Genomic DNA, 23,758 nt, shown 5'->3' on the forward strand with positions numbered 1-23,758 from the left:
TTATTATGACGGCACTGTTCAGTTTTTCTCTCCATCATCACTAATGCCACGTTATCATTCAATAGCTGGTATCTCCCCCAGTGTGGTTATTGTCAATGTCTTATAATTTACACATAGATTAATTTTTGTATATGTGATGGAACCATGTGTAAAATTTTGGTCTTTCAAATATGTGGTGACTCCTCTTTCTTTGGAATTTGGCTAGCTAAAATATGACTTCTGATTAATTTTACCCTGTTTTTTATTATTATATTCTTAGAAGTAGTTGGATTAACATTCTTTTCAGTTACGAAAGTAATATATAAAATATTAAATTGTTAAAACAATTTGAAATATATAAAGTAAAAAGTGAAATTCTTCCCTTCTTGGAACTCAGATGATCCCACTGGCCATCGGTATCCATTGTTAAAAATTTGGTGTATGGGGACTTCCCTGGTGGTCCAGTGGTTAAGACTGCGTGCTTCCACTTCAAGGGGCACGGGTTTGGTCCCTGATCGGAGAACTAAGATCCCGCATGCCGTGTGGTGAGGCCAAAAATAAATAAATAAATAAAATAAAATAAAATAAAAATTTTTTAAAAATTTGGTGTATAATTAAAATTATTATGCAAGTACCTTCTTGCATCTCTGTGTAAACTTTTAATGCCATTTTTGTTGTGGCCTATTACAAAGCTTACATGCTGATGGTGTAGATGGTTGTCTAAGTTTATTAACATAAAACCCCATCACCTTATGCCACGCTTAATAAAAACAGGTTATTTATATTATGGGTAGATTACTGATTTGTTAAAATTATCTCAGCACACATAGGTTTAGAGTATATATACATGTACTACATACATATAGAACATAGAATTAAGTTCACATTAAGTGTACAGTTTTAAATATATACTGATAGCATCATAAAATTTGTATGCTTCACCTTCATTTAGATTTGAATTTCTTTGTTGTGACTTTTTCCAGGTACTGAAATTGTGAAGCCATATACACCTGTATCTGATTCCTTATTCTCAGAGTTCAAGGAACCAGTTCTTCCCAACAATAAATACATCTACTTTTTGATCAAAATCTACCCTGCTGGACTCTTCACACCAGAGCTTGATCATCTTCAGATTGGTTAGTATGTATTTTTTTAACCTAGATTGTGTTCTGGATTGGATCACAAGTTACACTTTCTTTTAGTTATTTCCCTGTGGGAGTCTGTCACATACCTTAAACTCATCATGTCTGCAACCAAAGTCGTGTTCTCTTAGTCCCACCAACCTATCCTTGCTTCCATATTCCTCATCTGTTATTTGCGGCATCACTGTTCATCCTCGACCCAATCTGGAGACTCGAGTCGTCCCTGAGTCTTCCCATTTTCTCCCTCCCAATCCAGTCAGTCACTAAGTTTTATTGAGTCTACCGCTCACTGACTTTTTAATCTTTCCTTTCTATCCCTTCTGCCACCTTCTTACATCAAGCCTTCATCATTTCTCTCTTAATCTGTAATTGGTCTCTCTCAGTTGCCTCTCACTGGTATCTTTCTATTAATCTGCATTTTCCAGTTCTTTTTCCATACTGCCTTGATGATAGATTTCATCATGTTGCTCTGCAGCTTTGACGCCTTGGATGGGTCTCCATTACCTGAACAGCACAAGTATTTTGTATAGTGAGAGGTGAAGCGGGAAAAAGCATCCAAGTCTTTGCAGGCCACGAAGAGGACCTAATCAGTTAGTCCAGGAGTTTGTCATCCTCATTCTTAGGTGCTTGAGTTTTTTAGAATGCCTCTGTCTACCTGTCAAGTACCTTTTTTAAAATATCACTTACTTTATGAAGCCTCCCTCCTCTTCTGAACCCCTCGGTAACTAACACTTTGTTCATTGATCTAGGATAAGAATAAATAATATTCCTTCTTTATACGACTTTGAGTTTAAGGATAGATATGTCTTATCTTTGTATTTTCCATACCCAGCAGGGCAGTTAGCACATAACAGGCTCTCAGTAAAAGTACTTTGAAAGAATTAATAAAGGGACTATAATGAAATCTACTAATATTTAGAGACACCCTCCCCCTTCCTGTTTCTACTCCATTTTCTGTGTCTTCAACTTTTCACTGCCTTTTGCCTAACAATAAAAGAGCTCTTCCCCTTTTAAGACACTATTAGCAGTAATATCGAGTGAAGTAGATCACTAAAATTTGGAAATAGAGAAAATTTGTTGCTGTCTGAAAGTTAAGCTCAGCAGTCTACATATAATAGATGTGATGAGTCATCTGTGGTTACATAAATCAAAATATTGAACATAAATGTGAACCTAAAGAATTTTGGAGTACCTACAGATCTAGTGAAGGTGATATCACCTTGTGAAGGACTGACAACATGATTGTAATATGGCAGGTGGAAACTTAACTGATGGTATTATAACCTATCCATAGAGATTGTGTAGCAGAGAGCAGGGTGGAGAGTCAGCATAGAGCTTGGGAAAGGAAAGCCAAAATAGCAAGATCAGTGTTGTTTCAACTTCATCTAGGGGAACTAGTCATGGCACAGATACTGGTGCCACTTAGAGGGTTGTACACTGGCATGGCAGTGGTAACTCATGAAGCCTCATTATGGCCTATGTGAGCTACCCTATAAAATTACCCACTTCTTTGTTTCAATTCCATGTTCATCAAGCAACTTTTAAACGATTATTTTGCCCTTCCAAATGTTCCAAATGTTTGGTCTTCCAATACTGGGAATGAGATGCCCTGGATGGGGCATGTAATGCTCAGGTCACTAGATGCAGGTAGTCAGGCTGAAAATCCATTGCCATTCTGGCATGTGTGCTTTATTTAATCTCTTGTGAACTTGATTAGCATCAAGTCCTTGCCTGAGTCTAATCAATTTGATGACATTGGAAGGACTGGACTGTGGACAAAAGTTATCAAGTTAATATCATTCTGTGAGGCTGCTTTAGTAAACAACCAGCTGACTTTTTCCTGAGGATGTTCTGATCTTATGGTCCCTTTCAAACTATAACAAGGAGCTTCTGTTACTTTCTAATGTTTAGCTCATCAATTACTACAACATTCTGACTATCCTGCCATGGACAAAAAAGGGAAAAATTATGAGCATCCAAACATTTAAAAATAAACCAGAGCATTTGAAATTGTTTTTAAAATATGGTCAGCTTTATTTTTTATTTTTAAAGTTACATTGAAAATTTCTGAAATGTCCCAAAGACAGTTCTCTTATATGAGTGGTACATAGCGATTATATCAACTGCACAGCAGAAAAGGGTTTATTCAACTGTTTTGATTGAAAATTTGGAGGTAGCATGCCCCAAGTACGGTTTCTGATCTTGCTTTGTCTTTATGGGAATTAAATGCAGAACAGCTCTTGTTTTAATTGATAGGTATTTTCAGAGATTTGATGGAGGCAAAGTTAGCACATTTACTAACAACATAAGATATTAGAATACATTTCTATTTCAGTTTTCTCTCCTACTACGCTTATTACTGTGGTTAAGAATCAGTATGTAAGTAGTGAATGTGTATTTTCCACCCTATACTGTACAAGACTCGGACTCTGCTTTTGAAGTGCCTAGTTTTAGTTTAGCAATCAAGCCTTTATTGATAATTTGTAGTTAAATATTTGGCAGTAGTTTGTATGTTAGAGACTCCAGCTGATTTGGGAAAATAATATTGGGAAACGAGTATAATGAAATCTCATTATTAATTTGATTATAATGATAATTTGAGTATAATGACATACTTGGGAGCCTAATGAGTATTCTCAAAACCCCTTACATTCCTTAAAAACTGAGATGTAGTCTGATAATTATGCATCCTGTTTCTCCTAGTGTTCTTAATTCAGCTAGGTTAACGGTCTCAATTTTTGTTTTTCCTGATTTTATGTATATTTCATTGTTTAGGAGATTATGTTTCTGTAAGCAATCCCGAGGGCAATTTTAAAATATCCCAGTTCCAAGAATTGGAAGATCTCTTTTTATTGGCAGCGGGAACAGGCTTCACACCAATGGTTAAAGTACTGAGTTATGCCTTGACTAATATACCCAGTCTCAGGTATGTCATTTTGTCTTTAATTACTACCCCTTGTAACACTGCTAGATTAGTAGAAGGTATTCTAAATCGATTAAATACCTAGTGGAACCTCAACAGACATGTTATCCCTCAGTCGTCATTTCTCACTCTTCTTCCTCCACTCCAAGCTGTTTTATTTACTTGATTCCTTTATTTTTGATATTTTTGGTTACCTAATTGGCACTAAAAAAACATTCACACTAGTTCACTTTTAGACTTTCCATTCATGCATATTTTTAATTCTGTAATCGAAATAGTACTTTTTGAGTTGTTGTTGTTTTTTCTTTTAAGGAAAGTGAAGCTGATGTTCTTCAATAAAACAGAGGATGACATAATTTGGAGAAGCCAATTGGAGAAATTAGCATTTAAGGATAAAAGGTATAAAAGTGGTATTAGCTCTGTTTTTAAATATTTATACAGGTTTAGTCAGTTGATACCCTGCCTCCTTTGGTTGGAGTTTTTAACTGACCAGGAACTCCTTAGAACAAAAATAATCACTAATTCTCTTTTAAAAAAAAACCAAAAAACTAAATGTAAGTAATGTTAGTACACCTCCCCCAAAGAAATAGTTTGATAAGGTCAATGTGACATCAAATATGTATCAATAAAATATGTACTGAGCTTTATGTTTATGTTATGTTGTTTATACTGAGTTAGGTTTCATTGAAAATGATCCAGTGTAGCCAATTTGGTAATTCAAGATTTTCTTGTTATAATGGGGACAAATCAAATAAATCTGGTGAGATAGGTTAAGCAAAAATAAACATGTTTTTTTACTACAGGATTTCTTAGAGCCTTTACTATGCCAATGTCCATTGTGACTTTCCAAGAAGGGGATTCCTTCTGCATTGTTTAGCAAGATTCTCTTCATTTTTGTTCGTTTACATTAACACGTATTAAATATCACTAGTGGTCCTCAGTACACACTTTGGGAAATGCTGGTATAGGTAATAGAAAAAAGTCTGAGTCAGGCTGAATTCAGTGGTAAGATGAGGCAGCAAGTACAGCAAGGTGGCAATTTGTTTCATTGAAAAAAGAGCCCTAGCACAGTCCAAGGAAGTGAGATAATTTAACCACGCATATGCCCCATCTCCCCTAAAGAGATATGAAAGCAGTTGGAAATTCAAAACAAAATTTTTGGAAGAAGAATGAATTGGACAAGCTGTCATATTTCTGAAGCATTTTTGTAATCATTAAAAACTATTTCTAAGAATTGCAGAACTTCATAAGTCATACAAAATACCTGACGTAAGTATTTATGTTTATGACAGTATGGTGGAGATAAAGTTCTAGACATTTTAAAAGTTAAAGACCACAGAAATGCAGCTGTCCCAGGGGCTCCAAGTTCTTCTGAATATTTTCTGAACAGTCTCACGAAGGTGATGCCGTGGTTCCTTCTAGTCTTTTCCTCTCTGTTGTCTCCCATCCTCCCCCTCTTTCTCTTTTAGTAAATAATTTGCACAAATGAAGGACGACCTGAATTTAATCATCGAAGTGTTTTCTCTTCTTACATACTTAAAACATAAACCTAAGAATATGTACTATACTTAAGTAGTTGCATGGCAATTTAGAGCATAATTTAAAGAAATACGAATTCCTGGGTTTTTCAAGTATGTTTTTCACTGATTTTCAAAGTGGAAAATTGGAAGCAGCATTTATCAAAAAGCCTAAAGACCTAAATTCTGGTTTTTAGTCTACCCTTTACTAGCTTGAAACTGTATTCAAAAATTATGTAGCTCTGTGGGCCTGTCCCTTTATTTTCAAAATAGAATAATGACATCTTTCCTACTTACTTCATAAGCCTGTTGTGAGGACTAGAGAAGATAGTGTAAATGCTTGGAAATTGTGAAGCCCTGCCTCAGATATTTGGATTGCTGTTATGAAGGACCTCTGTATACATGTGTTCTTGTATTGACTGAGCTCCCGTTTCCTAAACAAGCATTTAAAAGACTTTAAGCAGACATAGCTACACTTTTTTAGCTAGGTTTTTTTAAAAAAGTATTTCTGGCAGTTTTGGGACATGGTATTCTTCAAGATAGTTTGCTTGTACAAGAAAAATTCATTTACTATTATTTCAGCAAACAGACATTGTACTCTTAGTCTATCCATTGATGTTAAACTCGACATAAGAAGTAACGTGTGTATATATAACTGAATCACTTTGTTTTACCCCTGAAACTAACACAACGTTGTTAATCAACTACACTCCAATATAAAATAAAAAGTTTAAAAAAATTAAAAAAAAAAAAAGAATTGGTGAAAAGGCATGTGTTGACAGCCTCTGAACATGAAGTGCCCTTTAACAACGTCCCCTGTGTGTTTTGTTTTGTTTTGCTTTGTCTTGCTTGGTCCACATAATTTGGGTTGGTGGAATTGCATAGGCTGCAGGATTGAGGATGAGGAAAGGCCCCTTTTTTTTCACTTCTGGATGACTGGCTCTAAGTGAGTGAGATGCTCCAGTTTGCTGGGAGAGGTGAGAGTGTTTTGCCTCTGGCCTGCCTCTATCCTCTCTCTCCTGCTCCCTCCCTCTCTCCCGGCTCTCACCTGCCTGCTCCAGCTCCTGTGCGCTCTCTGCCCCCTCCCTTTCCTTCCACTTTCTGGAGGTACACCCTCCTTGCTGGGGGCCCTCTACTGGCACTGACTTCCAGCATCGGATAATCTGTGCCCCCTGGAGACTCGGGGTCAGACCCTCACTGGAAAACACAAAGGCCTTGGGGTCAGACCCTCAATGGGAAACACAGAGGCCTTGTGTATGTACGTGGCTTTGGAACATTTATCAGGAACCTTCCATATTCTCAGGTTTTATGCAGATAGAGGAGAAACCTAGCCTTAAAGGTTTACTGATGGCTGTCAGTAGTACTGTTCATTCAAAGCATAATTGTTGAGTCCCATACATAGAAGGAAAGTGAAAGTTCAGAATTAATATAAGGTAGTTTTAATTTGTCACATCTGTCATTTAGTTAACATTTAAGGCTTAATTTTTTTTATCTGTTAAACCACCCTTTCCTACATCTTGACTCTCCTATGTCACTGCTCATTTTAGTAATAAAGTTTCTGATGGCAGAATGTGAAACTTGAACGCATCTCCTTGGTTAAATTATTATTGGATTGTGACTATTAAAAAAAGTAAGTTCTATAGTTAAAACAAATGAAATACCTTACTCTCTGTAGGATTAGGACACAGCTTTCCATTCAGTCCTTTGCGGAGCAAGTAGGGATAGGAAAAATGTAAACTGAGACTGGTGTATTATCTAATATTTTCATTTTCAGCAAACATGCTGTGCTTGTCCTCAGAGTTTATCCAAATAATATAGTTAGCAAAGGAAATTCTTCGAAACGTTGTATGATGGAAACTTATTAACCTGTGACCTCGGGCAACTCACTTGATCTGACGGAGCTTCAGTTTTTCCATCTGTAGAACAGGGACATCAATATCTCCGTCATAGGGTTTTTTGGGGGTGGGGGCCATGGGATAGCAGACGTGGGTGCCTCGCCCAGAATTAGCATATTTGTAACATTCATTTACTCATGAATTTCCTGTGAGCGTCTCCCAGGCGCCTGTATGGGGGTATAACAGGGAACAGGATATTGTGTTGGCTTATCTTCTCATGCAATCCAGGGAATGGATCTCTTCATTTTCCCATGTTGCTAAACTTAACAGAATTGCTGAAAATAGGTAGACCATTTGTACTCCTGTAGGATGTTTCTGTTTCAATTCAGTTTTCATGTCATTAAGAATAAAATTTCAACAGGAAAAAAAAAGTTAGCTTGCCTGAATTTTATCCAAATATTTTATTACACTTGACTGTTAACTCCAGTAGAAGGTAAATATGTACAGCAGCAGGTGTAGCTAATTACTATGTAAACTGAAATCCAAATTAAATTTCACTTATCTCTGTCTCGACTACTGAGCAGTGTTATGAGGCCTGGTTGACTCAGTCTTACACACGGTACTCCCCCGTCCCCCAGTAGAATACGCCCGCTCTGAGTTCTCTGCTTTTGCAGAATTCTTTTTGAGGTGCAGGACAGTTTGACAATGAGATTGACTTCTGGATGGCATTTTGTAATATATAAATATAATAAGTATTTTCCTTCCCTTTCAAAGCAGTCATGTTTGAAGATAATAACCTTATTTTAGTAAAGTTAATAGCATATTCTTTTCTATAAATAGTAGAAGTTGATGATTTGCTGATTTTCCCCCTGTTTATAAAATTAATACATATTTGTATAGAAAAATATATAAGGGAAAAGATCACCCATAATCTTACCATCCAAGGAACAACATTATGGTTTGTATCTTTCCATTCTCTTTCTCTTTCTCTCCCTCTCTCTCTCACAGACACACACATACATACATGCACGCACGCACATATGCTTAAATGCACACATTATTTTTGTTTTGTATTTTTAAATAATGTAGCCATACTGACTATACTTTTTATAACTACATTTTTAGTGAATTGTGTGTATTCTACTATGTATAGAATACTTTCAACCTGTGGCTCTTGACCTGGAGTGATTCTGTTTCTCCCTGCCCGACACCCTGACACCCTAGGGGACATTTATGTCTCGAAACGTTTTTGATCGTAACAACTGATGGAAGGGGTTCCCCTGGCACCTAGTGGGGAGAGACTGTTAAGAGCCTACAGGAATGCTGTTAAGAGCCTCCAGTGCACAAGACAGCACAGGACAGCAAAGAATTATCCTGCCCAAACTGCCAGTAGTGCTAGTTGGGAAAACTCACACTACACTATGATTTTTCATAGCTGCATTGTATTTGGTCATTGAGTTCATACCATAATTTCTTTAACCAACCCTCTACTGTTTGACATAGTGAGTACAAATTTTTCTGTACCTCTCTAACTATGCAGGATAAAGATTCACCAGAAGAGTCACTAAGTCAAAGTGTACCAAGGCCTGTTGATCCATTTTGACAATAGCCTCTCGAAAAGTAAAGTTTTTCTATATTCTGGTGTCAGTTTGGGGACCAGCAATGTGTCAGTCCCATTTAAGACAGCAAAATCCAGTGATTGCAGAAGCACAAGTAAGTTAAACAAGGTGCTTGAACGCCTTTCTTTTTCCCCAGCCTGCGAGGCAACTCAGTTATGTGAGCCCCTAATCTGGACCCTATACCACTCTCTGTTCCTCCCAGATATTCCTCCAGGGGTGGTGTTTTTTTGGGTTTTTTTTTAATTGAAGTATAGTTGATTTACAATATTGTGTTAGTTTCAGATGAACTGCAAATTGATTCAGATATATATTTTTTAAGTTATTTTCCATTATAGGTTATTACAAGGTATTGAATACAGTTCCCAATGTTTTTTGGTTTTTTTAAAAATTTATTTATGTTTTGGCTGCATTGGGTCTTCGTTGCTGTGTGTGACCTTTCTCTAGTTGCGGCGAGTGGAGGCTACACTTCATTGTGGTGCGCGGGCTTCTCATTGCAGTGGCTTCTCTTTTTGCGGAGCATGGGCTGTAGGCACGTGGGCTTCGGTAGTTGCAGCACGCAGGCTCAGTAGTTGCGGCACACAGGCCCTAGGGCACGTGGGCTTCAGCACTTGTGGCTCGCGGGCTCTAGAGCGCAGGCTCAGTAGTTGTGGTGTACGGGCTTAGTTGCTCCATGGCATGTGGGATCTTCCCGGACCAGGGATCGAACCCATGTCCCCTGCATTGGCAGGCAGGTTCTTAACCACTGCACCACCAGGGAAGTCCCAGGGGTGTGTTTCTTGGAATGTGTTCCTTGAAATTTTCATATGTTCCCCCTAAAGGGCTCTATGATTAAATAAGTTTGAGAAATAATGTATACTATGTTACCTTCTTGAAGTTTAATATGAACTTAGCATATTCAAGGCTTTGAGAAATTCTAAACAAATCTATTTAACTTCTTTTAACCCAGTAGTCCCAAACTTATTTGACAGGTTAGCCTTTTGTTTTCATGGACGACCACTGACATTTGGAGGAGCACAAATGTTTAATCAGATTCGTTTTGAGAAATATTTTTAACCCCTAGCTGTTTATTTTGTGAGCTGTTTTTCCCATGAGCAAATAGCAAGTTTTTCTGCAGATTCTAGCATTTTTCTTTAGCTAGAGAAACCAGGAAAAGCTGGGGCCCCAAATGCTCTGAAATACTACTTTGTGGGCAGTGACAAGCCACTGAAGCTTTAGCAAAGAAGTTGTGAGATTGGATCTGGGTTTTTAGGAGAACTGGTATAACAATGATGTGCCAGATAGATGAGGGTAAGCTTATTAGAGCAACATCTTAGACACGAGATAGAAGGGCAGGACCTGGAGTTGTGGCAGTAAAAATGGGAAGGCAGGGATATGTATGTGTAAGAAATAGGAAGGAGTGGGTCTGGGAAGCTGATTGCCTGGAGGAGGAGGGAATACGGTGTTGAATGACTTCAGGCTCTGTGTATGGTTTAGACTGAATGCGTACGTTTATATTTCAAGATTTTTTTTTTATCTAAGGTCATTTATCAGCCTACTTGAAAGTAATTTTTTTTGGACAAGCTTGTTTACTTCCATTGACATTTAGACCTCATAGGCATTCATCAGAAGCAGGCCTTTCCCTCTCTCTCTCTCTCTCTGTCTCTCTCTCTCTCTCTCTCTGTCTCTCTTTCTCTCTCTTTCTCTCTCTCATGTTGCTTTGCACTTTATGGATTCTCGGAATTTATTTTCAGGTAACCTTTTCAAGAGTCCCAGTCCTTTCTGGCACTTCTGAAATCATAGGGCAGAAAGGAGTTTCAGGACGTTTGCCAGTGCATCCCCTCATGCCTCAAGGCTATAAATGCTTCAGACAGTAAGTTGCCCTGCAGAAAAATTCAGAAGCAACCATCCACAGTAACCATCTGTATCCTGATATGATATAAGAAATCCTTCATTCATGTATTCTTGAGCCTTACCTTGGGATTGCTCCCGCTCCAGTGAAAGCTCTTTTCCAGTGCTGCGAAGGAGAAGATTAAACAGGATAGCAGCCTCCTAACAATCCCCTGGAAATTGCATCCCTGCCACCTGGTCACTTTTTCCATTGAGAGACCCAAAGGTATACCCAGGGGACCAATATGTGAATAAATACAAAATACATGAGGAATTTATACCATTTATGTAAGGATCACAGTTATTTTTCACCCTTTAGTAGATGCCTGCAGAAAGCATGCCACTGATAGGAAAATTAAGTTTTTTTTTCAGATGACAAAGGACGCCAGTATTGATTTATATATCTTAGCAGTTTTATTCCAGTGACAGACTGATTGGAAATAGAGGCAGAGGAGACTATCTTTTATTTGTAATTTAACAAGGCAATTGCTATATTTTATTGCGTTGTCTATGTATAATTAGATATATCTTAAGATAGTGGTTCCACAGCTGCTTTTGGGTCCCCTTTGATAATCTGATGAAAGGTTATAGACCTTCTTCCCAGAAAAATGCCCTTACAAATTCACTTACATTTTTATATGTAATTTCATAGATGCCAGCGTATGGCTTTGTTCTTCTGAGTATAGTGTTTATTTTTAACCAATATGGCTTCTTGTTAAATAAATTCCTTTATTCATTCATCAAGTATTTTTTGCACACTTGCCTCAAGCCAGGCCTGGATACAGTATGAACAAGACAGGCAAGGACTCTGCCCTCATGGCGCAGCAAACAAACATCACATTCCAGAATTATGTAATGCTATCTTAATTATAAGTGCTGGGAAGGAAAGAACATTAGTGAAAGTATTTGGGGTACTGTTTTGTATAGGGTGGATTCCTATTGCTGCTAAAGTGAAATGGGAACCTTGAAGGCAAGAAATAAAACACGTCTCTGTTGGGTTTTTAAATATAAAATCAGAATATTAGAGTTGTAAGAGAGCATATGGTTTTCCCACCTTGTTCCACAGATGGACCTATAAGCCCTAGAGGCTGGGTCTGGTGAGAGCTGGGACGGGTTCTGTAGCCCCGGCTGGCGCCCTGAGCTGGTCTGTATGCTTGTGCTGGCCCGTCCGCTCTTGGGAGCATTTACCCAGCTGCAGCCCAGCCAGGCGAGGACCACAGCTCCAGCCGTGTCTTGCTTCTGTTCTGATGTTTGGCTCCCAGGGCCACCTCACGAGAGAAATTATTCACTTCAGGGTTTTCTTAAGATTGAGATTAACATATTACTCAAGTGGAAAATGTAGAAACACATTCGATCTGGTGCTACTGAAAATGATAAGAACTAATTGTGTTTGCAAAAATGGAGCAAAGGGAGCAGGTACAGCTTAGAATTTTGAATTTGCTATGGCTGTTCATCAGCAGTTCACTTAACAGATTACAGAGCCGTGGGAAGAAATGGTCTGTTGTTCCCTTGTGAGACTTGGTTTGATGTGCTTCTTTCTGACTGTAATTCTGTACCCTTTCTTTTCTTTGAAATGTTTCACTCCATAGTGTTTGAGTGCCTCCTGTGTGATGGCCATTAGGGGTGCAGTGATAACCCAAGCAAACATGGTCCCTGCTCTCACGGAGTTTCTGGTCTAATGGGGAAGGTAGACATTACTAGAATAATCATCTTGGTGGCCACATATTTACAGCCTGATAGAAAGGCTATAAGGAAGAGGAAAAGGGAAACATTTCTACAACACGTGTAATTACGAAAGGACTCCAGACTGGTGGGGCTGCAGTGCTTCCCTGGAAATGATGCTTGAGCTAAGAAACTGGACAGTGGGGCGTGGTAGAAACATTACGGAAGGAGAAAGAGAACAGGCAGGGTGTGGCAGTGGAGGCTGAGAGAAGCAGAGCACAGACTTAGGAGCTAGGATTGGGGAGAATTTGGACGTGGAGGGTGAGGCAGATCAATCCCGGGTTTCCGGTTTGTGCAACCAAACGGACTGTGGTGCCATTCACAGCAGTGACATCGGGTGTGGCACAGGGGTACTGTAAGTCAAGGTTGAAGCCATGAAGACAGTAACAGTAAGAAGTCAGATAGGCCGTTGGTTATCGGGGTCAAGGACTCATTGGAGGGGTTTGAGTCAGAGATGAAAATGCACATGTCACTGGTCGTTGCTCTTTGCTGTGCTTTATACAAGCGAATTATTAATAAAAATGTGGAGTTCTCTGAGATCCTTTAGAGCTCTCTTTCTAATGAGTTCCATAGAAAACGTCAAATTATTCTCTTATCTGTAGCAAAAGTTTATCTTTAGTAAATGTGGATTTACCTGTATGTTTTTGCAAAATGTTTGTTTACATTCTGTTCTAGTGCTTTTCTGGCAAGCGTGTCAACCTTCATATATTCATTTGTTCTCCAGGGGAGAAAAAGATGCGTTAGTGAACTGGAAACATGTTCATAATATAGTTAATGTAATAGACTTTAAAAAAATGTTTCTTTTCTCCAGATTTGACCTTGAATTTGTTCTCTCAGCACCTACTTCTGAATGGAACGGCAAACGGGGATACATTTCACCAGCTCTGCTTTCTGAATTTTTGAAAAGAAGTTTAGACACATCCAAAGTCCTCATCTGCATTTGTGGACCAATGCCATTTACAGAACAAGGAATGAAGTGAGTAGCAACGTGGTAGGAGAGAGAATCCCAGCATCGTGAAATGACGACCTCCTATAAACAGCAGTTGACGTGGCTCTCATTTCTTCCTATTCATATGAAACTGCACTTCAATAGTCTGTCACAGCGTAAGAAAATAATAACAAAGTGTTTAATCTGCATGCAGATGAAGCGTCGGAGGCCCGGATTATGCACAGAGTTAGATGTGAACACAAAAGTCAGACACAGCCAGCTCTTGATGGCCTCTGGTAGTGGCTGGTAGTGTGGACGCTTTCACAAGATTGGTGCCAGATAGTTTTGGGGACACTAGATTCAACCTCTTCTTCCACCAAAGCTTCATAATATATAATATTTTTTTAAAAATATATCATAATAAGCAGTGTTCATCTCATTGTAGCTTTTGATCTTCCATCATTCTCTGCAACTGGGTGAGCATTAATCAATAACACAGTGAGAGAAAGCCAAACAGCAAGACAAAAACCAGAGACTAGAACATAAATAAGCCAAGACCAAGAGTTGAACTCCGCACAAAGAACAACCAGTGGTAGTGACCGTCTTATTTAAAAATCACCTTGATCTTATTTAACTCTAAAATGACACTTTAAAATATTTGGTTAGATATAGCCACTATTGGGTTTCTAGATGATTTTAAAATATGACTGCCTTGAAAGGCCTGCATTTCCTTGTTTGGTATGTGACTGACCCTGACATTTGCTAGGTAGTTTTCTCTCTTGCTCCTTTATTTGGGTTCAGATGGCGAGAGGCTTGCGAGCCGCACCACGTTGGCCTCGTAACTCCTCTGCCGTCCTGTCCCTTTGTCTGAACGTGTGTGTCAGCTCCGGAAGCTGCCGCTTGGGGTTGGAATCCCAGCTGCACCACTTACGGTCATCCTACAATCATCAGCTAAGTGTCCTAGGGCCAAAACCTTCTAAGCTTTAGTGCACTCGCCTATCCGAGGGAATAAGTGATAATATTTATGCGTGTGAAATGCTTAGCACAGTGACTACAAAGAGTGAGTACTGAGTAAATGTTTATTACTTTCAGCAGCAATTTATTTATTTATTTTTTCACCTCCTTTGTTTTTGGCCATGCCACATGGCTTGCAGGATCTTAGCTCCCCAACCAGGGGTCGAACCCATGCTCCCTGCAGTGGAAACGTGGAGTCCTAACCACTGGACCGCCAGGGAAGTCCCCTTCAGCACTATTTTAAACAGAGCTACTCTTAAGATCTCAGTCTCCATTTACAGTATTTTCCAAGTTGAATTATACTTAAGCAGTATTTCTGCTTCTCCTGTTCAGCGGGGGAAAATTACAGTAAGAGTGCTGGGGGATCAAGTCCTTACTTCAAAAACTGGTGAATAAAGAGGAAGAAAACCAGCATTTATTCTGCCTTTTCTGTATGAGTTATACTACTGGATAACCACATAATAGATGAGCAGAAGTTATTCTTTATAGAATTCCTCGGCTGATAAACGAATAAAGAATGATAGGAGTAGAATGTCACCAACTTCGGTCCCTAATGAAACTAGTAGATGTGTACGTACGTCACCAGTGGTGGTGAGCATCCAAAAAGAGAGGCAACCCGGTATTCTGTGCCTCCTGATGAGAGAGCACTATGAAGTAGTCTTGTCAAAAAGAATTGAACCTGTATCTGATTAAGCCTCTCGATCCAATTATTAAATTTTGGGAGATAAAAGGAAAAAGGAACATATTATTAAAGTAAACCACAGGGATGCAGCAAAATGAGAACCATGGGAGAGTCAACACTTAAAAATCTGATTTTGTCAACAAATAAATTGCAGGACAGAGACAGAGAGATGGAGGGGATGTTATAGATCAAAAAATACCCAAAAGACATATAAACCAATCACAGTGAGTAGACTTTAATTGGATCTTGATTCAAACAAACTTTAAAAAATTATGGCATTTATGAGACAATTGAAAATGTGAACACTTACTAGATATTTGATGATATTAAGGAATTACTGTTAATTTTTTAGAAGTGATAATTGTGGAGTGTTTTAGAAAACACATGCTAAATGGGGAAAATGAAAAAATACTATGGTTACGATGGTAAACTCTGATCTTCTTTATTTTTAAACATCTTCCCTAAGAAACATGTGCTTTTTATTTGTTTTTCAGGTTGCTGCATGATTTGAACTTTTCCAAAGATGAGATCCATAGTTTTACAGCATAATGAAGAGGTGTCATTCAACTGTTTTAGCTAAATTTGTGATTACTTAGGGTTTTTTAAAAGAACATTTTTGTATATAGGTTAACTAGAATCCAGGTTTTAGTTTCTTAAATGAAAATCAAATGTTTCTTCACTATAGATACCTTGTTGACTTTATTTTGTACCATAACTTATTTTACTACTGATATTTGTCCTGGAAGGTCAATCATGGCAACAAGTATATACAGGATTCTTTGTTATGAATCACAAAGTTCCTTACCATTTAAACTGTATCACTGTTCTACAGTAAGCGCTTGTGTTTTATGACATGATAAAGCAAATGATCATTTTGATCACATTTCTATGCTGTAAGATGTCTGATTAGCAATACAGATTAAATTTTACATTGCACTGTAAACTCAGGAAATGATCATTTATGTCCTTGTTCTTACTATGAAAACATGGAATGTTATAACTTATTAAGTGATCCAAACATTTTGTGTGTCTATGGCCTTGATACAGAGTAGAATAAAAAATATTCTTAAGTACTTTTTAATCTTTGTGGTAGAAATGTGTTTGAGTGCAACAGTATGGGTTAGTGTCTACGGGGAATTTTAAAAGCAGCAATAAAAGATTCTGGAGACACTTCACACACGCAGCTTTGGATTATATGTGTTTAGAAAGTTTAAGACAACCTTAACAACTATTTTGATTCTTAGCCAAAACTAGAGGCATCAGGAAAGATAATGCAACTATAGCATCTGGTCTCATGGTCTAAAATAATCATTTGGTGCTTTGGAATAGGTTAAATTTAAATTCTTTTTGAGCCCATCTAGACCAGCTGGGAACATGAGGAACACTCCATCCTAAATGGTACCTTCCCTGGCTGGCTGCTTGCCCCACAGCTGGCGGTTCAGCAGGGAGCTCTCCTAAGCTCTGCTGTGTGGGCATCTTGTTCTCGCTTCCTGCTGCTGTGTGCAGCCTTCAAAAGCTTTCACAGATTGGGATTCTGCAACGGGTATCAAGAAAAGCCACTGTATATACTACCAAATGTAAAGTAGATAGCTAGTGGGAAGCAGCCGCATAGCACAGGGAGATCAGCTCGGTGCTTTGTGACCACCTAGAGGGGTGGGATAGGGAGGGTGGAAGGGAGACGCAGAGGGAAGAGATACGTATATATATAGCTGATTCACTTTGTTATAAAGCAGAAACTGACACACCATTGTAAAGCAATTATACTCCAATAAAGATGTTAAAAAAAAAAAAAGCCATTGTGAGCTTTTCATGAGGAAACTGTTGGATGCGTAGGCGGCTATGCCTAAGCTAACTTGGATTTTTCAGTCGTATTCAGGATGGCAGCATTGCTGTTACAGAAATCGGGGTGTGGGGAGTCTCCAACTCCCCTGTAAATGATTTTGTAAATAGCTATGTCTTCGCTGAATGAATGGTGTACTCAGGAGGAACACAATGTTAACATTCCTCAAATTAGGAATCCCCAGCCCAGGAAGCTCCCCAGGTGCGAGTGGCTGGGTCAACGCTGTCTTCTTTCCCTGCGTCTCCCTCTTCCGTCCATCGTCGTTCACCCAGGCCGGAGGTGGCAGTGCTCCCTGTGGCTAACAGGGACGTTTTCTACCTCTGCCTTCCGACCACCTCTTTTTCTCTCCCCTAAGATCATGAACTTTCCAGGCACACCTTTTTTCGTAGTTTATTAGTAATATATCAATTAATTCTACCTTAGCCAGCTGTCTCATCTTTTCTACCCTCCTTTTTCCTCTCTCCTCCAAACCCTTTTCTAATTACCTCCAGGTTACTCCCTGTTTGTATCTCTTCCTCCGTCTTCTTACTGTATTTTAAAGCAAAAGAAAACCCATGAGCATCTTCTGAAGGTATATGTTAATAATATTCCCAAATTGGCATCTTTGAGAATCAGCTGAGCTTCAGTTTTCAATATCCAGTTACCACCTGGATGTTCCACAAGCCCCTCAAATTCAATAGATCCCAAACTAAGCTTTTGCCGTGACCACCTTGTAACCAGACCAGGTTCATGTTTGGCTGACGCTCAGCAAGCCGAAACGCTGAGACGCCAAGGTTTGCAGCAAAGAGAGGGTTTATTTAAAAGACAGCCAGGTCAGAAGGCGGGAACACAAGTCTCAGATCCGCAAGGGACTCAGGGGAATTATGGGATAATGAACGAAGAAGCAGGGCCGTCTGAGGCGTGCGGAGCGTGGGGAAGGGTGACCGGGAAAAGGGGAGGGGGGGATTGTCGTTCTGCGCAGGCGTAACGAAGCTACAGGCTTCTGCACGTTCAAAAGTGGAGGCGCTTAGCACGAGCTGAGGGTGGAGTTTTCGACCCTCTGGCGTCGGAAGGTCCCTGCGTGGCCACTCATGTGTGCCCATTTGGAGGGTCAGTGGGCCTCTCCAGTGTTAATCAGCTGAGCTCCGACTAGGCACAGCTGGCTCCAAGTTCCTGGAAAACAACTCGGGCAGATAGATATCTGATTGTTTAGGCTACATGCCGCTTGGAGGACATGCAAGTCTTAAAACCACCTTGATTAGTGAAGGCAGCTGAAGTGGATTTAAGCAAATCCATGGTTTCAGTCTCTCCCACGTCTATTCCTCCTCTTGAATTCTCTGATTTACTGGTGCTACCTTCCACCTAGCCAGCTCTTCTAGAACTATTCGGGATCAGTGTCTCCCTCTCCAATCTGACTCCTCCATACCAGCTAGCCCTGCCCTGTGGTCCCTCAATCACCTCAGTACAATAGCCTGACAACTGGTCTTCCTAGTGCAGGTTTTTTTTTTTTTATTCCTATTGCAGTCTTGACCTCACTGAAATCATTCTCCATTCCAGTGTTGCTAGAGGGCCTTAGAAAATCCCCTAAATAGAGCCTCAGTCTCCCATTTAATACAGCCGTGTACTGAGGAGCACAGAAGGGAGTATGGATTGTAACTATTATTCTTGAGCAAAGAGCTCCAAGGCTCCTATGTCCTGTATTTGCAATAAGAAAAGGGAATTATACTCAAAGTCACTTTTCCTTGAGAATTCTGCTTGCTTACTTCCTTTGTAAAAATGTGTTTTTATGTGTCAGTTTTGTATCAGTTTTCTATTTCTGCAAGGACAAATTACTGTGAACTTCAAGGCTTAAAACAACACCCATTTATTCCATGGCTCAGAGGTCTGGGCTCAATGGGGCTCAGCTGGGTCCTCTGCTGAAGACCTCGCAAGGCTGACATCGGGTTGTCAGCTGGGCTGGACTCTTCTCGGGAGGTGCTAGAGAATGTTTAGCTTCCAGGCTCCTTCAGGTTGTTCGTAGAATTCAGTTTCTTGAGGTTGGAGTTCCCCATTTCCTTGCTAGCAGTCAGCTGGGGGCCAGTCTTTGCTTGTATAGCTGCCCATGTCCCTTCTCATGCTATCTACGTGGCTCCCCCCAGCACTGGTAGATCCAGCGCATCTCATGCTTTAGATCTCTCTGCATTTCCCTTCTGCTACAGTCTTTCTTCCCCCTGCTGGAGAAAGTTCACTTCCTTTACGGGCTCATGCAATCAGACGGGGCCCGCCCAGATAGTCCTGTATAATCTCCTGATCTTAAAATCTGTAGCGTTACAGCTGCAGAGTCCCTTTTGCCATTTAATATAGCACATTCAAAGTCTGCAGGCAGTAGGGTGTCGACGTCTTTGGGGGACCATTCTGCCTACCACAGTCTGAAGAGAACAGAGAAACTTGTCCAAGGTAAGATAATTGTATTTTGTCTAGAGCTTGCTATGGGCCCTCAGTTTTCACCTTAATGTGATGGAGGAGTGAGAGATGCTTTCCACTCCAGAATACTTAACTCCATTATGCTGGCGAAGGCTTGGCTACAGCTTCCTCTGTGGTCTACCTTCTCTGACACATAAACTTGTCCTAAACTAGTTTGGGGCTGTGTCTGTTGATAGCTGCAGACTCCCACCTTTGGGCAGATGACCCAGTCTCTGTTTGGTCTACGATATTTAGAATGGCGGCTAATTGGTTAAAAAGGAAAAGTGAAACCTCAGCCAGCCCCAGCCTCTTGGTGTCTTTCTGCTTTGGTTTTTTGGTGGGTTTTTTGTGTATGTTTTTAATTGAAGTATAGTTGATTTACAGTGTTGTGTTAATTTCTGCTGTACAGTAGAGTGATTCAGCTATATATACATTCTTTTTCATATTCTTTTCCATTATGGCTTATCACAGGATATTGAATATAGTTCCCTGTGCTCTACAGTAGGACCTTGTTGCTTATCCATTCTATATATACTAGTTTGCGTCTGCTAATCCCAAACTCCCAATCCTTCCCTCCCCACACCCTCCCTCCACCTTGGCAATCCCAAGTCTGTTCTCTCTGTCTGCCAGAATGCCAGAGTCACCTATCTGAAATACAAAAAACACGTTTTCTTTCCTGGTTAAAGTTCTCTTCTGCTGCCCTGTCCCCACTCATGGAATGGAGGCTCCATCTTGGGGGGCAGCACACTGAACTCGGGGCCCTGGTAATGAGGCACTGGTTCCACACCCGGAGAGCAAGCCGAGGGGACCTCAGGCCACGGCCCCCAGCCCTCCACCAAGTGCTCAGCTCTTAGGAAGGGTGTCACCCCGAGAGAAGCTTCTACTGTCCCCAGAACGTTCACGCCCAAGTCTTTCTGTGGATGTATTTTTTCATTTCTCTTGGATGGATACCTACAAGTGAAATTGCTGAGTCATGTGGTAACTGTACATTTAACTTTCTTTTAAACCCTATTTTATTCTGTGTATATTTCTAGATCTAATGCTGAGACATATACTAGTTAGATAATCATGCTTTTGAATGTACAGTTTCAAACTTTTAAGAAAATGCCAGGTTTTTTTTTTTTTTCCAAATTGGTTGTACCATTTTACATTCCTAGCAGCAAGCACTGTATCAGAATTTCAGTCCTTCCACATCCTCAACAACCTTGAATTATTAATCTTTTAAAAGTTAGTGTGTAGTGGTATCTCATTGTGATTTTAATTTGCATTTGTCTGATGTCTGTTGATGTTGAACTTGTTATCATGTGCTTATTGGCCACTGGTATATTGTCTTTTGTAGGGTTTTAATCTTTTGCCCATTTTTAATTGGATTGTTATTAAATTGGAAGCATTCTTTATACATCTAGATACAAGTCCTTTTTCAGATATGTTTCACGAATATTTTCTTCCTTTGTGTGACAGCAAATCATATGGAGTGCTTAGGGCAAGAATAAGCTTGGGTATATATCAATTTAAATTAAGAGTGTAAACTAAATAACAGTGCAGAAGGCAACTGTGAAGTTGATAAATGAATGACTAACATTCTAGGAAGAGAACTCTGGTGATAGCGTGGGGAGAACATTCTGGAAGGGACAGGTCTGAGAGGCGGGCAGCTAATGACAAATAGGACGATGATGAGACATCTTTAATCCCGGTACAATGGCAAACACATTAAATAATGCAAATCATCACTGTAGCCGTGGAGGCAAATACAAACCACACAGGCTTTGTGTAAGCTTGGCTGTTTGGGAGGAACAACCGTTTCCATGTTGCAGTACATCTTGTCCATATGTCTCTTAGCAACTGGACACTTGGAGGTAAATCTGAAAATGGTGCTGGCACCTCTCTTCCTCGAATTTGAAGAGCTTATGTTCTGACTCAGGATTTTCTAATTAGCCATCTCAAGCCGTGGTGATCAGAATAGTGAGGGAAGTGTTTTTATTGTAGTGTTTGCTGAGGCGGCTTGTGTGGACTTCATTACAATTCCATTTCCTCTCATTTCGAACATGCTGAGAAACGCAGTTATTTGTGTTCGGTACAAATAACTCTGGCTCCTAAACATGTCTAAGGGAGAAGCTGCTGAAATTCTTAGTAAAATACATTCAGGTGTTTGTTATGCTGAGGATTGCTCACTTTCTGAGCAAGTTAATATTTTACTAATAGAAGAATTGTCACAAGGCAAGTCTCAGGATAGCCACATTCTTGCACAGTTTAGAGAAAAAAGATCACAGAAATCATTATATATCTAGATTTTCCTCATTGCCTTTCACATATTGTCTGGTGTATTTTAATATAGATACTTTCCTATTTTAAAATCTTGAATTAATTGTTCTAAACCTTCAGTGAGATGGGAATTCTGTGCAGTAAACCATTAGAAGAAGGGGCATTCTCCCTCACCCAGTTAGGAAGTGGCAAAGGCAACCAAGTACAGGGTTCCCGGTACTTACTGGGGTTTCAGGAAAAGCACAGTGCTGGTCAGGTTAGAAAGTAACACGTGAAGATACCACCTGCTCACTCAGTAATGAAGCCGTGGAGGTTGGCCCCTTTGTGCTGGACCGGCTGTGGAAAAACTGCTGTTTCCCTGGCACCCCACCGTCCCGGCTTGGGCACAGAGGAAGGCCTTACCTGTGTGTGCCGCACAGGTGTTCCGTGAGATGGAGGGCCATGTTCTTGTGGGAGCTGTTTTCACCCCTAAACATTCTCCATTTTGTCCTCTTGGTCATGACATCTTAAACAATAATAGCTAATATTTATATAGTTGACAAACCAATTCCAACAGTCCTGCAGGGGTTGCTGGTAAAACGTTTAACAACCAGCTCTTAGAAAAATAAATAAATAAAGCCCTGATTTGTAGAATTTGTCCATTTTTGTGGTTTAAGTCCTTTTGCTGCTGTTACCGACCAGGATTCTTAGCCTTCTTAATCAATAGAAATTGATAAGAGGCCAGACAAGAAATTCAGGCAAAGCTTTACTGGGCTTCCTGCTGCAGCAGAGGGGAGCGAGAACAAGCCACAGTTTCGCTGGCTTGAGCCCCGAGGTAGGGGCTGAGCTGGTTCCTTATATGGGGTGAGGGTAGGGCTGTGTCCAGGGGTCTGGCTGGAGGGGTGGCTTAGATGCTTTACCCACTTCCTTGGTGGTGTTGAGTGCAGGGGGCGTGCGCAGTGTCCTGCTTTTGTTCCTGGCTCTTCAGAAGTGGCAGCTGATATTTTTTTTGGTCTTTTTGTATCTTGTTGTCCATAATTTGCCCCAACTGCACATGCACACAGTTGTTTTTAGTCCCTTATAGTTTCTTTGCATTTTGTTGCTTGGGGAGATGTTTGCCCAGGTGCAAGCACTGTAGCAAAGGGTCCCAGGTCCCAGCCTGTCTCACTATGGCCAATTTCAACGTGAGGTGACTGAATGTGGAGTTGGGAAGGGATGGGCACTGTTGGCTCTGCCCCGTTGGTAACCATCTCAGGTTACGGAGCAGGCAGGGTGCAAGAACTTCTGACATGCTTTCACTTAGCACCCTCAGACAAACTCAACGAGGAAGGTATTAAATACTCTGTTTTTTCGATGAGGCTTAAAGAAGCTAAGTGACGGGTCAGAAAGTGGTAGAACCGGGACTGGAATGCAGTTGGTTTGATTAACTTGCCCAAGGTCACACGCTGGTGGGAGCTGTCGCGTGGCCTCAGAGCCAGGGGTGCCCATAGGGAGTGCTCGCTTCTCCCCAGAGAGCCCTCTGAATTTTGTTTTCTATTCCGTGACATTAGAAACCTCCACGTTATGGTCAGGTCTAGAGATTGCCAGAAGCACCCTTATTTCATCTACCCTGGTTTAAAAATTACTCCGAGGTAAGACAGAAAAACAAGGGCTGACCTGGGTGGGGCAGAAGAGTGAGCGTGGAAAAGGCTCTGTCCCCGATTAGCTAGGTGGCTTTGGGAAATCGACTTCCTCTCTTGGTGCCCTGTTTTTCTCATACATACAGTGGGGATCATAGGTGCCTGAAGCAGAGGACATACTTAATACATATTAGCCACTAATACTATCTCCAAATGTTCTGGGTTTTTATATATTTGATGGAACGAAGGAGCTGACCTTTTTGGAGGAAAGATCACAAGTTCTTTGTAAGTCCAAAAACATAGGGAGTAATTAACAGGCAATTTACCAACCATTTCTATTTCTCACACCAGCTTTGTGTTATGAATTCTTATAAACACATTTCAGAGTTTTGACCAATATGAGGATTGAT

The 23,758-nt window shown here is 40.2% G+C and overlaps 1 protein-coding gene across 5 annotated transcripts in view; it reads left to right on the forward strand.

The window, feature by feature from the left end:
- The window catches only part of CYB5R4 (cytochrome b5 reductase 4), an 84,982-nt gene extending 68,580 nt beyond the window's left edge, over nt 1–16,402 (forward strand). For 4 of the 5 annotated variants that reach the window (XM_082405872.1, XM_082405870.1, XM_082405869.1 and 1 more), the window contains 5 exons: nt 963–1,115; nt 3,897–4,047; nt 4,357–4,443; nt 13,415–13,579; nt 15,722–16,402. In XM_082405872.1, the coding sequence (XP_082261998.1) occupies nt 963–1,115; nt 3,897–4,047; nt 4,357–4,443; nt 13,415–13,579; nt 15,722–15,776 (611 nt within the window). In that variant the 3' untranslated portion in view covers nt 15,777–16,402. Of the gene's footprint in view, nt 1–962; nt 1,116–3,896; nt 4,048–4,356; nt 4,444–13,414; nt 13,580–15,721 lie in introns of those variants that run through there. The other variant, XM_082405871.1, reaches the window with a different exon arrangement.
- The last annotated feature ends 7,356 nt before the right edge of the window (nt 16,403–23,758 follow it).

Source organism: Balaenoptera borealis, assembly GCF_965194805.1.
Source record: "Balaenoptera borealis genome assembly, chromosome: 9".
NCBI lineage: Eukaryota > Metazoa > Chordata > Mammalia > Artiodactyla > Balaenopteridae > Balaenoptera > Balaenoptera borealis.